This window comes from Equus quagga, chromosome 7, assembly GCF_021613505.1.
Source record: "Equus quagga isolate Etosha38 chromosome 7, UCLA_HA_Equagga_1.0, whole genome shotgun sequence".
Classification (NCBI taxonomy): Eukaryota; Metazoa; Chordata; class Mammalia; order Perissodactyla; family Equidae; genus Equus; species Equus quagga.
This window is the reverse complement of record NC_060273.1, coordinates 40,378,582-40,393,093: the sequence shown is the minus strand read 5'-3', so window position 1 is coordinate 40,393,093 and position 14,512 is coordinate 40,378,582. Positions and strand designations below refer to the sequence as shown.

General features: G+C 58.1%; 1 protein-coding gene across 11 annotated transcripts in view; it reads right to left on the bottom strand.

Moving 5' to 3' along the window:
* Nucleotides 1–7,179, bottom strand: part of ELN (elastin) — a 31,324-nt gene extending 24,145 nt beyond the window's left edge. For 3 of the 11 annotated variants that reach the window (XM_046666816.1, XM_046666815.1, XM_046666821.1), the window contains exons 1-2: nt 6,955–7,173; nt 828–878 (exon numbers count right to left, since the gene is read on the bottom strand). In XM_046666816.1, the coding sequence (XP_046522772.1) occupies nt 828–878; nt 6,955–7,036 (133 nt within the window). In that variant the 5' untranslated portion in view covers nt 7,037–7,173. Of the gene's footprint in view, nt 1–827; nt 879–6,954 lie in introns of all 11 variants that reach the window. The other 8 variants (XM_046666814.1, XM_046666819.1, XM_046666812.1 and 5 more) reach the window with 6 other exon arrangements.
* Between the last annotated feature and the right edge of the window lie 7,333 nt (nt 7,180–14,512).

Genomic DNA, 14,512 nt, shown 5'->3' with positions numbered 1-14,512 from the left:
TGCCCAGCTACGTGACCTCAGGCAAGTCCTAGCCTCTGTGAGCCTCAGTTTTCTGGTCTGTCTCATTGGGCCAACAGCAGAGCGCCAGTTTGTTCCTGGAAGGATGTTGGTAGCTGCCCTCACTTCCGCATCACTTCTGAACACTCAAATACTTTTTAAGTGTTGAAAACATTACTCTTGATTTTCAATCAACTTTAAAGCATTCTACTTTTTTCTAAATTAAAAGAAAGTATGGCCCCCCCCCCCCCCGACCCCAATGTCATTGCTCCATCGTTCCAACATCCTGCCCATTTTCTTTTTGGGGCTCCCAGTCTCCAACTGCACACAGTCGTTGCTTTTATATCATTTTTACTTGAAAAAACATTTCACCGTGTTGCACAACAGGTAGCGTGTTCATACTTTTTAGGAGCTGTGTATGATTTTAGAGTGTGCTTAATCACACCCTCCAATCAGGTGTGTTTCTTGTTTTACATTTTTGCAGATAATACTCCTAAGAACCTTGTTACAGACGGTTCTTTTTTTCACTTTCCAATGATTTCCTTTGAATAGATTCCCAAGAGTGGGGTTAACGATTTGAAGACTGTGAAAGGCAGGGATGCGTGAAGGCACCCACTTTCCTACAGTCTCGTTGTGTTTCCTCTTTCAGAAAATTTATGCTCTTAATAGTCGTAAAACAGAGTCACAGAAACTGCTTTTTTAAGTAGAAGCAACTTGTGGGTTCTCTGGGGTAGGTGGCCAATGTCCTTCACTTCTGCAGGGTCAAAATGGGCCTCTCTTAGGGCTGTGATCCCAATCCGCTTACGGGGTGGCAGTTTTATGTATGTTACCTGGGAAAAAGACTCCTCCTGGGACTCCACCAGGAACGGCCCCTGGGACCCCTGGAAGGAAGCAGGCAGAGTCCTCCATTAGCCGGAACTAATAAAATCATGGTAACAATGACGATGATAACATTGCACGTCTACAAAGCAATTGATGTTTACAAAAGCGTTTTCACAGTCACGTTCCTCAGAATGGCCCTGTGAGGTTGGAAGTGCTAGGATTACTATCTTCATCTCAACAGATGTGAAATCAGGTTCAGGGAGGTTAAGAGACGTGCCCAGGGACACACAGCTGGAAAGAAATAGAGCCTGCATTCAAACCCAAGCCACTTGTCTGAGTAGGACGGTTTGCATGGCGTTACCTTCTTCTCCTCTCCCCCTGGAGAGGGCCCGGCATGGGGCTGGTTCTGAGCGCCGTTTGCCTTTTGCTGGGCAGCCAACTCTCTCTAGCCCTGAGCAGCATAGGGAGGGGCCAGAGTGGTGGGAGGGCAGGCTGAGCTGTGACAGTGAGCTGAGCAGTAAGGAAATGTGGCTGCTGCCAGCAAAAATGCAGCCATTCCCACACTGATAGGACGGCTCGAGGTCAGCGTCCTCAGCCACTGGGCAGCAGTGGTTGGGTGGGGTTCTGGCTGTCTGACACAGAGCTGTCTTAGGAGGCGCCGGGGCCCGGAGGGGGACACCATGAATGAGCAAAGTGAATAGTTTCCTAAGGAAAAGCTAATTCACTGGCCAGGCCGGGGGCCGTCTGCCCGGCCGAGATCACGGGTTCAGTCCCCACGGACGAGTGAAACTCTCACTGGGGAACGCGGTGATGCTGGGCCCCAGACCCAGGCCTGAGCGTAGTCATGGCAACAGCCGATCCTGGTGCAGACAAGCTCTGACTCCATCACCACAGAGTGGCCCAGCCTTAACAAGCGGCCTTGCCAACGCCCCAGCCTGAGCCCCAGCACCACCCTCCTGAAAGGGGCACGGGGGTGGGGTGGGGGGACAGCATCTGGCGGCTCTGCAGTTTGTCCAGAGGCCTCCTGGCCAGACGTCTGGCCGCTGCAGCCTGGTGATGCTGCACAGCTGGGCCTACTGGCCCCAGGGCCCAGTCTTCCTCAGCCTCAGCCCAGTAAGATGGGGGATGCCAAGTTGTCATGGCCACCCAGTGCCAAAGCCCCGGCGCCAACCCCCCAGGGCCTGTGGCCCCCCAGGAACTGCAGTCCAGGCCTGGAGCGTGCAAGAAATCTGGGTAGAGCCTTGAGGGCTCAGAGCGGTGGCCGCAGGAGGCTGGTCCTGCTGGGAATGAGTGCTTCGGCCCTGTCATCGGCTGCCAAGCACACACATGGCCTGCCTGCAGCCTTTGATGCTGTCCCTGGCTCCGGCCTCCAGCTCTGAGCACTGTCTCTTCTGTGCTTTTCCCTGTCGTGCTCCAGGCCTTTCTCTGCCTCCGTCTCTCTCCCTTCTCTCCTTTTTCTCTCCCTCTCCCTCCTTCCTCACAGAGCCCTCTCCTCACCTCTCTGCTCCGGGCTCCAGAGCAGGCTGCAGGAGAAGTCTCGGGGTAGAGGGAGCAAGCGGCTCAGGACAGACCCACCTGGCCTCTAATCCTGGCTGTGCGACTTCTTACCATCTGCCTGATCTTGGGCAGGTCACTTAACCCCTCTGAACCTCAGTTTCCTTTTTGGAATGTGGGGCTGATAACCATTGCCTTGCAAGCTTGTTGCAAGTTGTTGAAAGGTTCCAGTGAGAGACCTATGCTGCCCTGGACCTGGCACACAGTGACTGCTCAAAACAAACAAACAAACAAAAGATAGTGACCCTTCGAGTCCACTTCGCTGCACAGTGCATGGCCTGGGGCCGGGTATACAGAAGGTGTTCAATAAATGATGGGTGAATTTGGTGGAGCACAGGCAAGGATGTTGCCTGTGGGTCTGGGTCCCACCTGTTCCATCCCCAACCCCTCTAGAGGTCTCCTTACCTCGGGCTGGTCCAGCCCTCAGGCCTGGCTGAACCCCCATCTCCTCTCCTGGGGCTCTGTTCCCCTACACCCGCCTGCGGCTGGTACCCCCGCCTCGTGCCTGCCAGCTCCCCCTCTGCTTCCCCTCTTCCCAGCACCTGCCCCTCCCTCCCCAGCTCTCTCTGCTTCCACTCTCCACTCCACAGTTCAGATCTGAACAGCATTTGCCAAACTCTGTGCCTGAACCATGACATTCTGGGGAGCTGGAGATGCTGTTGCCATTTTGCACTGAGGAAATGGAGCAGGCTTACTGGGTGTGAAGGATTTCCGGCCCGCCTCCTCTCCTCAAGTGTGGGAGAGGTGAGAGCAGAGGAAGACAGTGGTTAACCAAGGGCCTTCAAGATGCAGCAGCCTCTTCTCGTGCTCCAGTGGGTCGTCTTCCTTCCCACCTCCGCTCCTTGGCCTGAGCAGCTCCTCCTGCCAGGAATGCCCTCTTCTCTCTCCAAGTCCTCCCTTTCCACCACGACTGAGCTCAGATCCTCCTCCTGCCCTCTCCGAGCCTGTGGTTCTCACTGCTCAGCTGGCCCCAGCTTTTGGCCTGGAGCACACTTGTCTTGTTTTATGTGGGTTTGGCTGGTTTCCCCGGCTAGCCCAGGGTGGAACTTGTCTCTTGCATCTTAAAATCATGATCCTAGACTCTCAGGGATCATAACAATCTTCTGGCTTGGGCTGAAACTCCTTCTGCAAACATCCCCTTGTTCTCCTGCTTGCATGCTTCCAGTGACAGGAAAATCACCACCTCCCGATGCTGTCGGCTCTACCAGTAGAGAGGTTTTTCTCCTACTGAGATAGAATCTGCCCCTCTGCCTCTCCAGTTCTGCCTCCCAGAGCCCCACAGACGGAGGCTCACCTCTCATCCACAGACAGCCCTCAAACACTGACCTTTCTTTCAAGGTCTAACCCCAATATCTCTTCCACTGTGAAGCCTTCCTGGATTTCCTGGGATTCCTCCAGGCCACCCCTTCCCCCAGTCCCGTCTCCTTCCTCCATCACTTCACACTGCTTCCCACTAGACAGAAGCTGGTGTGAATAGCCAGAGAGAAAATTGAATCTTATAAATGTGCACTAGTTACAACGGTCAATCAGCCCAAGTTAGCGAATTCTGAATAAGAAAATACATCGTTTCAAAAATGCACATTCCCACAGTCCTCTTTTTTGATGCATTTTTGGCAGCTATCACATTGCTGGACCCTCCCACCGGCCCCAGGAGATAAGTACGGTGAGGATGTTTCTCCCCATTTTACAGCCAGCGAGAGGAAGCGCCTGGCCTGGGACCCGCAGCCGACCTGAGTCACACGCAGGGCCTTCCGCCTGAGCCCTGGGCTCTAGGTTCAAAGATCTGGGAGAAGGCTGTTTGGCAGTGAGCAGTGAGCCAGCGGGCCTGGCAGCGGGCTTTGCCAAGTCCAAGTCCGGGGGGCCGGCCTGGGAGCAGATAAGACCACACGAAGCTGTTTGTTGTTTGCAAGGAGAAAGGCTGCCAAGGGTTTTTCAAAAACAGTCTGTCCTCTCGTGGGTGACTCGGTCCCCTCCCTTTCCGGGGCATGTCTGCCCTCGTGCCTGGGCCCCAGCAGATGCAGAGGGCAGGGTCAGTCCCTAACCCAGAGGTCCGTGGCCCTGGAGGCTGGTCGGAGTCACCTGGGCAGCCTTGACAAAACCTCCACGTCCAGCTTCCTGTCCAGACCAAAGAAAGCAGGAATTCTTGGGTGGGACCCTAGCATCATTGTGTACAGTTCCCTGAGTAGCTCCAATATGCAGCCACAGTTGAAAACCCCTGTTCTAAATCATCTTCAGTTCCGAAAGGAGAAAAAAAAACTAGTAATATTCCTGGGGATGGGGAGAGAACTGCACTTGATTTAATTGTTCTCTCTTTCTCTTATTAAATGGCCTGGGGATTAGGGGCAGCTGGTCCTCAAAGCTACCTTTGACACATCCTAAATGGGTCTAGACTACCCTTTCCAACACAGAGTCTTCCTGGGGAGCCCCTTTCTTGCCTCCACTGGCAACACGGTTCTTTGGAGCTGGGAGCTCATGGGAGTGACATCCTCTCGGGGCTGGGGGAAGCTGGGCTCCCCCAGGACAGCCAGAGGGGTGGCTCCGTGTGTGTGTATATGCATCAGTGTGTGCAGGTGGGCGTGTGGGGGAGGGTGTGTGTCTGTGGCCCCCTCCTGCCCCTCGATCTCTCTAGACATCGGTAGGCTCTGGGCACAAACACCAGAAGACCTCAGCAATTCCCACACCCCTTATTTGGACCCAGCTACTCTACCACCTGGGACAGAGCTGAGATTTATGTTTGCAAGGAAAGAGCAAGGCCTGCCAAGCATTTGGCGCTGTCGCTGAGGGCACAAGGAGAGGCTGCATTCTGCTCCGGGGTGTGCCCACCCTAGAGGACTCGGCTCCAGGCCTGCGCCTCCCCAAATGTTGCCTAGTACCTGGCCTTCATCGCCTCATCCTTTGGCCCAGGGCAGAGAGCTGTCTGGTTCTAACCCTCTGGGGTGGCCTTAGCCTGTCTGAGCCTCAGTTTCCCCATTTGTAAAGTGCAGATAATAATTCTCAACTCCCGGGGTTCCTGCGGGGATTCACTGCCGTGTTTTAGGTGGAGGATCTGTCTGGGAAGGCAGGTGTCCAGGGGCGCACCTGCAGTGGGGGGAGCTTCAGGCAGGACCAGAGCTGCTGCTCGTGGGCATTGGGACCGCTGCTCCCCGGGCTGTCTCGCTTCCCCTGCTGGGCCCCACCTGCTGGTGCGCACGTCCCTTGGCCGCAACCAGGCCCAGGAGCTGACCTCTGCGCAGGAAGCCCCGACTCCCAGCAGTCCCGCCCCGCCGGTCAATCTCGAGGAAACAGCTGCTGCTCCTGCCCAGCCCCCGACTCCAGCCCTCCGGGTGACCCTCCTCCACCCTGTGCCCCCTATGCTGGCCCCACTGAAGGTCTGGTTCTCCTGGCAAGGACTCCCACAGAAACCAGACCCCACCCAGGCCACCCCACCAAACGACGCACCAGCCTGCACCTCTCTCTTCCCATGGCCAGGAGCACCTCCAGGGGCCCCCAGAGGGACACTCCCAGGGTCCCCCAAGGGGCATAGAAGCCCCATGGTGGGCACACACCTAATGGTCCAGGATGGCCCTGAGGTCCACTCCACCAGCCACACTCTCTCTGCCAGGAGACGGACACCTTCCTCAGCTTCCCTGTCCTTGCTGTGTCCCATACCACACACACACACACTCACACACACTCACAGTCACACACAGAGTGACAATCCACACCTAGTGACACACCTGGACACCAGATCTCCCCCGGGTACGTGTCTGTCAGGTAGCGGACTTTTGCACATGCTGACAGGCACTTTCACATACCCTCCATGCCCCTCCCAAACACACGCACACACTTGTCCAGGGAGGAACCTGTGAACAGACATTCACCCCTCCCAGAAACCTCTTCCACTATTTGGTGACATATTCGGGCATATACACACGGGCACACCTGTGCCATAGCATCCAACACACTCGTTCATGTGTGCTTGTGTGCACACACACATACGCACACACACAGAGTCACACACACGCTCAGAAGTCCCTCCTCACCAGGGACAGACCACAGTGGCAACTTTCCAACCTGCAACCTTGTAATCAACTTAACCCTGACCTTCCTCAGAGGGGTCCTGACTTCTCAGGGGAGAAGGAACCTGCTGAGGTCACAGCTCACTGCGGCTGGGCTGGCCTCCAGTGCAGGTCCCCTGCCCCCAAGGCAAGTGTGCACACCCGCCAGGTCCACAGGTGTGCAAACTGCTGGTGCCCACAGACCCAATGGAACCCCACTGGCTCTTCCCCAGCGTGCTGCCGACCCCCGACTCGGAGAGCACTGGGACAGAGCAGAGGCCCCGCAGCTCTCCTGGGGCAGCAGAACCTGGACCCTGGGTTGGGAGCATCCTGAGTCACTGGGTGTGTGGGTGACAGGTCCCTCTTCAGCTCGGGCTGGCTCCCGGGAGGGGCAGGTCCAAGGATCCAGTGGCTGAGGGGCTCCTGCCTGGGACCCCCTGGAGGACGCCGGGGGTGAAGGCGTCCTCTTTCCATCCGTCAGTCCAGCCACCTGGCCGGGCAGCCCGAGAGCTTCGGGCAGCTCCAGGGACAGGGCAAGGCCTACCTCCAGGCTGCGAGGGGTGGACGATGGACAGCAGGAGCAGGAGGACTCCGGGCCGCAGGGCTGTAGCTGTCAGACCCGCCATCTCGGGGAGAAATGCCCCAGCCCGCTCTCCGCGCCTCGTTTTATCCCCAAAGCGTAATTGCTGCCTCGTAGGCTGAGGGAAGGAGGGAGGGAGAGAGGGCGGGCGGGAGGGCGGGAGAAGGGGGAGGCCTGGGGGAGGGGGCTGCGGGGAGGGGGGCAATTACGAAAGGCCGGCTCCCAAGCCTCCCAGGCTGGGTCGGACTGGACTGGACTGTGGGCTTTTTTCCTTAAAACGCACATTTGCGCGCGCGCACACACACACACACACACAGTTTTCCCCCATCGCTTTCCCTCTGTGGCTGTTCTCTCACTGCTGGCCCTGTTCCCGCCAGAAAGTGCGAGGGGGGCCTTTGCCAGGACAGCCCTCGGGAGAGGAAGCGGGAGGGAGGGCCCTGCAGCCCGGCCAAAAATCTGGCCCCAGCCAAGGCCTGAGTGGCCAGGCCCCCGCCCCTCTGGCTGGGCCCGGGGCCCAGTGTGGGGACACAGGCCAGCTGTCCCGCGCCTCTGCCCCCACCCCGGTCCTCCAGACTCCCCCAACACCCCCACAGACAGGCCCTGCCCAAAGCTGGGGAGGGAGGGTGTTGGGCAGGTCTGAGGTCTGGGGCCTGGGGCCAATGTCTGCAGAGGTCAAGGGGCAGTAGGCAGAACTGCCTGGAAGGTGAGATCCCGTAGGTGCTGCCCCGGGGGGCATCTGGGGGAAGGCAGGGGGACCTGATGCACTACAGGGCTCCCTCCTTCCCAGGCTGAGCTCACAGTCTCCTTTGTGAAGCTGAGGAGAGGGTGTTGGGCAGGTCTGGGGTCCATGTCTGCAGAGGCCGAGGGCCTGCATCGGAGTTAGGACCACACTGATGCTGTCCCCTGAGGCATCTTGGGGACATGTGGGAGACTCTGACACACCGCAGGGGTTCCATTTGTCATGGATCAAAGTTGCAGTCCCACACACAGGCTTGTGCTGGGCAGTGTCTGGTGAAGTTCAGGCTGGATCCCCAAGTGCCTTGCAGGGGACCAGGGGGCTGCAGAGCCCACTCAGACTGACAGGTGGCCCAGCCCCCCTTTATCACTCGGGCCCCACCTTTCCCAACACTGAGCATCGCTGGCACCCAGACCTGACTTGGGAACCCCCAGATGCAGATTCTCATCCTGCCCCAGAACGCCGGGGGCCGACATCCCTCCAGTGGCCAGGAGGGGGCGGCTCTGTGCTGAAACAGCTGGGACCAGCATTTCCAGGACTCGGGCTGTTCTCGCCTGCCAGGGCAGGATGAGGACCCTGTGGAATTACTAGGGGTGAGGGGGCAGGAGAGGGTCATGCCTCCTCCCCCACCCCCTGCCAGCAAGTGGGGAAGAAATCTGGGAGGCAAAGGACAGGAGAGAGAAACTGGTACTTGCCCTAAGCGTGGCCTGTCAGGGGAAAAAGTCGAGGCCCTGTTCTGAGAGCATTTCCCCTACACCCAGACGGAGAATGAGGGGGCACACAGCATTGGCCGGCAGGAAAGGAGTTAAATGACCCCTCCTCCGGCCGGGAGCACTGTGGCCATCTGCAGGCCTAGCAGGGGTGTCCAGGAGCGGAGATGTCAAAGGCCAGGCATTGGACTCAGGTGTACCCAGGACTACATTCCGGCTCTGGCACTTTCTACGGGGACCCTTTCCTGGAGCTTCAGTTTCCTCATCTGTCAAATGGTGATAAGTTGCCATGCCTGGGGGTTCTTGCAGAGGTAAATAAAATGTGGTCTCATATTTCCACACCATGACTGCCAGATCCAAAATGCCCTGTACTTATTTGGTGCTGGTAGTAGTTCTGGTACCACTGTTACCACCACTAGTTCTTCAAGCACCACTCCTGTTTTTAGTGTGACTGTTAGGCTTGGCCCAACGGGGCCACCTTGGAACCCCGGGCCATCCCTTCCTCTTCCTGGTCTCAGGTGGCACGGCTCCAGGAGTTGGGAAGCAGGTGGGCGTGCCAGGAGGACTGGCTTGAAGCTGTGCGTTACTTCCAGTGTGTTTGATTTCGGGGTGCTTTGGGGGCAGCCGATGGAGATTATGAGCCCGAGCCAGCTTTTGTTCATGGGGGCAGAGGCTGCTCAGGATCAGGGTCTGAGGCTCGGAGCCTGGGATGTGCCTGCTGCGGGGGAGGGGAGACGGAGTGCATCAGCGGGCCCAGCCCCTCCCGGGAAGTGGGAAGGCAGGGGGTGCTGGGGAGGAGCTGGGCCCCACTCCTCTCAGGGCAGTGACGTGGGCAGGAACCGACTTTCAGACTTGCAAACCGCAGTCTGCTCAGAGTCTTTATTAATTCCAGGACCTGGAGAGAGGCCGGAGCCAGCGGGAGAGGGCTTGCTGCGGGGGATGCAGGAGAGGCGTGGAGGGGCGTTCACAGGAATGGACTCGAGGCTGCAGGGCCAGACCTCTCCCTGCAGGGCCAGGCCCTGAGTCCCACCCCCTCCCTGTGGCCCCGCTTCTTCTGAGCATCCCGTGCTCATTGCAGCAGCTCCATTAACTCCTATCCAGCAAGGCTCCATGCACCTCAGAAGGGAGCTGCAGTTCAGAATCGAACCCATTAAACGGATTCTCCAGTGCAATTTAACCCAACGCATTCAATACATAGCAGAAGGACTGGAGGTTACAGTTATTAACCAACACTTCATTCATTCATTCGTTCATTTGCTCATACATTCAAGAAACCCAACAATCCTAGGCTGCTCTGTGCCCACCTCCCTGTGTAGCTGTACAGATTAAATCGGGTCATAAATGGAGAACTGCCCACAACACTGCCTGATGCACTGAATGCTGGGTGAGCGCGGCTTCCCTGTGCTGGCCGGCAGGCCTCACTCGCCCACTCGCTGCTGGGCACCCAGGGGAGTCCCTGACAGGCTGTCTCTGTCCCCAGCTCCTCCAGATGCACCTGTTTAGGAAGGGCAGGGCCACCAGCCTCCACATGCCCTTGAGCATGTCATTGCTTTGCTCAGAAACCCTCATTTACCTTCCAGATAAAGTCCAGACTTCTCCGTATGGCCTCCAAGGCCCTGCATTACCCAGCTCGGCTGCTCTCCCGCTCTCCTTCCCCCTGGCTGGCCTCCCTTCTGCCGGTGCAGCTGCTCCCCAGCCCTCAGACTTGTTCTGGAGGGCTGGGAGCTGGACCTCTGTTGGCGAGGTCCCCTGCTCTCAGCTTCCATCCCTGCGGGTCTGGGCCCTCAGCATTCCTGCCCCCCAGGCCCCTCTGAGGGCCTTGATCTGAGCCCCTTGGGTGGAGCTTGGGGGCCTCATCTGATTCCCCACTGGCCTGGCCGTCACTGAAGGCAGCTTGAGGATGGACCCGTTCCTGTCTCCCCCTCATCCGTGTTGACTAAGAAGCACAGATGTGCCCTCGAGGAGATGGGAGCAGAGGCTGCTGGCGTGGACAGACCTCCAGAATCCTGGGGCTGTGGTTTTTGTTTTCTCCCTCGTCTGCACATGATCATTGTATCTGTTGAGTGCGGGACGCGCTGTCTGCATGGAACCTTGGACCAGAGAGAGAGACAGGCGTGGGCTGCCTAGCTGGTCTGGGAAGAGCTTGGTGTCAGCCAGGCCCGGGACCCCCACCGTGCCCCTTCCCAGTGCGTAGGAGCCTCGCTGTTAGTCATTTACTCCTCCGTGTGAGTGAGGGTCCCTCCGGCCACACCCAGAGGAAGCAAGGTCAGGGTCACACTGACGGGGCAGCAGGAATGTCTCATACAGACCCGAGTGAGGCTCGGGACAGAAATGAACACTGGTTGGCTAGCGTGGGTACAAGTGTAGACGCTCCAGGAGAGGATTAGCAGCAGGCAGCTTGAAGAACCCCTCTCCACACCTTCCGGATCCACCCGCCCTCTTCCGTGAGACCCAGCTGCAAACGTGAAGGCCGGAATCCGCCTCTCCTTGGATTTTAAATATTCTAGTAGCCGTGGAAAATAAAAGAAAACATAAGTAAAGTTAATTTTAATAACAGACTCTATTTTACTCAATATATCGAAAATATTATCATACCAGGCATGTAATTGATATAAAAGTGATTAGTGCAATATATTGCATTCTTTTTAGTACTAAGTCTTAATACTAGTGTGGAAGTTATGCTTAGAGCGCATGTCGTGTGGACTAGTTGCATTTTGAGGGCTCAGTAGCCACATGTGGCCAGTGACCGCCAGGGTGGACAGCGCGGGTCGAGGCCATGCGGGGTCTGGTGAGGACGGGCCTGACTCACGATGAGTGAGGAGGAAACACCCAAGGATGGTTCTTGCTGCTCAAAGTTTACAGGAAGGATGGGGCAGGAGGGTGAGGGAGAGGGCAGGGAGGGAGGGAAGTCCTTGAGGGCGGCAGGGAGAGGCCTGGGGCACACCTGTGACAGGCAGCCCCAAGGGAGAGGCTATGTCCTCGTGCTGGTGACCGAGCCGGAGGGTAGCCGTCTACTGAGGGGCCCTCGGCAGTGGCCACCCAGAGCCAACGCTTTGTCTGGAAATTGAGGAAGGCCTTCTGCTGTTCAGCCCTCTGCAGTGGTGGCCAGGGACCACTCTGACAGCACAGGAAAGGAAGGGCCTGAATAGGGCTGGGTGTCAGGCTTCACCAGAGGTCGAGGGTCTGCAGCCGAGGACAGGCAGAGGCTGCTGGTTTGGGGCACTTCTGAGTCTCCCCTCATCATGCAGGGGCGGTTCCGAGTGGGGTTTGGAAGTCAGGGAGGGGCTGGGGTTACAGCACAGGGTGCTTCTGCGGCCCCCAGGCTGGGGTGCTAGAGGGCTAGCGGTCATCCTTGTGATAGGGATCAACACAATTAGTGTATGAGCCTGGGTGGGTCATCTAGTAACACTACCAGATAATGCTGACATCAACAGTAATTAATTCCTGGAAGCCCTCGTTTCCTCTTACGGAGACAGGGGTCTTCACAAGCCTTTAAGACTGAAAACTCACTTCTGTAAGGGTCTGGTATCCAACAAGCGCTCAAAGGCGAAATGGGGTCTTTGGTGCCATTTCAGGCAACCGAAGCAGGCGATTGAGGCTGGGAAAGGTTGGGGGGGGGGCAGGAGGAAGCCCCCTCCCCAGCAGTGCCCTCCCCACGGCTGCCCCCGGACGCCCCAGCTCCTGAGCCGTGCATCTCTGATCCAGCTACCTCTGCGCAAGGCCCTGCCTCTGCCCAGGCTGGGTGTTTGCACGTCTGAGTCATTTGTCAGTCTGGGTCCTTGGCTGGTGCGAGCCGGGAGGTGGGCGTCCCGGACGGGCCGTCCTGCCCCGTGCTGTTCCCGCATCGCCTCGAGGGCTGTCTGCTGAGGTCTGAGGGGAACATTGCGAGCCGGGCACCCCCTCCCCAGGGGACCTGGCACAGAGGAGTCCAGAACACGCCTCTCATTTGTTTGACACTTCACAGTTTACAAAGCACATCTCCATTTGCGACTGGGATATTATTATCTCAGTTTATAAACAGAGGGGTTAGCAGCCCTGTCTGCGGACTCCCGCCGCCAGAAAGAGCGCTCTCAATATCTCCCTCAGATCTATTTAACTCCAAGCCTGAGCCCCTGTCACATGGGTGGGCAGCAGTAAATTCCATCCCAGTTACCAGGTCTCTGTGTCCCCACCCTCCACCCCCAACCAAAATCTGGGCCTCTCGTGTGGGGGCTGGAAGTCTTGACGGGCCCTGGAGAGTCAATAAGCCCCTTGTTAGCACCTCTGTGCCCCGGTACCGGTACCGCGGTGGGGCTGGGAGCCCAGGGCCTGGGAGCCCGGGGCCTGGACCGGCTCTGGCGATGCTTGCAAGGCGTGATCTGCTCACGGGTCCCAGCGGGGACTCTCCATGCCCAGGGCAGGACAACTTCCCTCAGCCTCCTGCCCCACACGGTACTCTCTCAAAGAGAGGAAGACCTCAGACTGCCTTGGCCTGTAGCCTGCTGGGCTGTGGGAGGGGCGGGCTTCAGGATGGACACACACAGGTATTCATGACGTCCATCACAAATATCCTGCTACCCAGGGGAGGAAACTGAGTCTCAGGAAGCACACCACTGGCCCAAGGTCAGCCTGAGACACCGTGGCCTGGAGCTGAGGCCTCTGGGGTATTTTAGCTGGCCAGCCACACTGCTCTCACGTGGGGAGATGGCCCCAGCTTTGGGGTACACCCAGCACCTGGAGAGCAGAGCCCTCTCTTCCCTGGGCTGGGCACCCCAGGGGTCCCTGTGCTCGCTCTGGGAGCTGGTGAGCCGGGCTGTCCACACTCCCCGACCCTGGCCCTTGCTCCCTCCGGCACGTCCTTATCTCCTTGCCTCCCCCAGCCCACCTTGCCCAGGAGCCCTTCCAAGAGCCTGAGCCGGTGGCATGCTGGTCAGGGAACTCTTCCTCCTGGGCTCTGCCAGTCTCCATCCCCACACCATGTGTGGCCACTCCCTGCCCTGGGCAGACCCCTCCACCCATGCCCGGAACCCTCAGCTGGCCTGATCTCTGTGGCGCCGGGCGGGTCCTACGGGGCGGGGAGGGCAGCTGCCAGGATGCAGGGTGGGAGGCAGGGGAGGCCGGGCCAGGGGCTCCCGCTGGGCCTGGGTTATCTGCTCCCTCATTCATTCTGTCCTTCACATTCCTGAGCTGCCTGTTCTGGCTGGGCGTCGGGTCCTGGGAGGGGGAACAGACAGGGCATCAGCACCTGCAGTCCTGGGAAGGGTGAGGCAATCGGGAAGTCTTCCTGGAGGAGATGACCTCAGAGCTGAATCCTGTTTCCTTCTCTCAAAGGGAGATACGTTCTGGGTGGTGTATGTAAAATGGGGAAAGGTGAAGGCAGCCCCATCTGAGGCTCTGGCCTCTGCCCTTCAGCCCACCCACAGCCTGCCTGCCTGCCGGGGAACTTCCGAAAGTGGATCCCAGCTGTCCTGCCCAGCTGACAGCCCGCAGGAAGCGGTTGGCCCTTCCCACGCAGCCTTTCACGCTGTACTAGCGCTTTTCAAAGTGCGGGCTGTGACCCCTTGGCGGGGTGTGAAACTGATTTAGTGGGTCAGGAACAGCATTTTTAAGTGAGAGGAAAGAATAGACACAGGGTCACGCGACTGCCCAGGTCAGCCTTGGGGCTTGATCTTTCGTCTGAGTTCCATGTGCCTGCATGTGAGTACTGGATTGTGATGAACTTTTTCCTGCATGTCACAGTCTGAGAGCCACTGTTGCGAGGACCGTGTACAAATCCTTCTCACTCTACACTTGGGGCTGTGGTCCTGCTCATGGGAAGGAGGCCGGCTCGAACGCAGGCACCCACAGTGTGGCGAGCGAATGGACAAGCAGACAAGTGATGAGGGGAAGGGAGACCCCCTTTGCTGCACAGCTCCCTGACCCCCTTGGCTTGGCTAAATGTTGGGCTCTGCCAAACTGATAAGAACTGGGGTCTTGGCCCCCAAGCTTGGGTCTCCATTGTTCTTGTGGGGGAGTGGGGTCCCCAGGGGCCCCCTTAGAGCACATCCTGGGGGACATGAGCCATTTCAGGGTGTGTTCCTCAGAACTCTGAAAATAG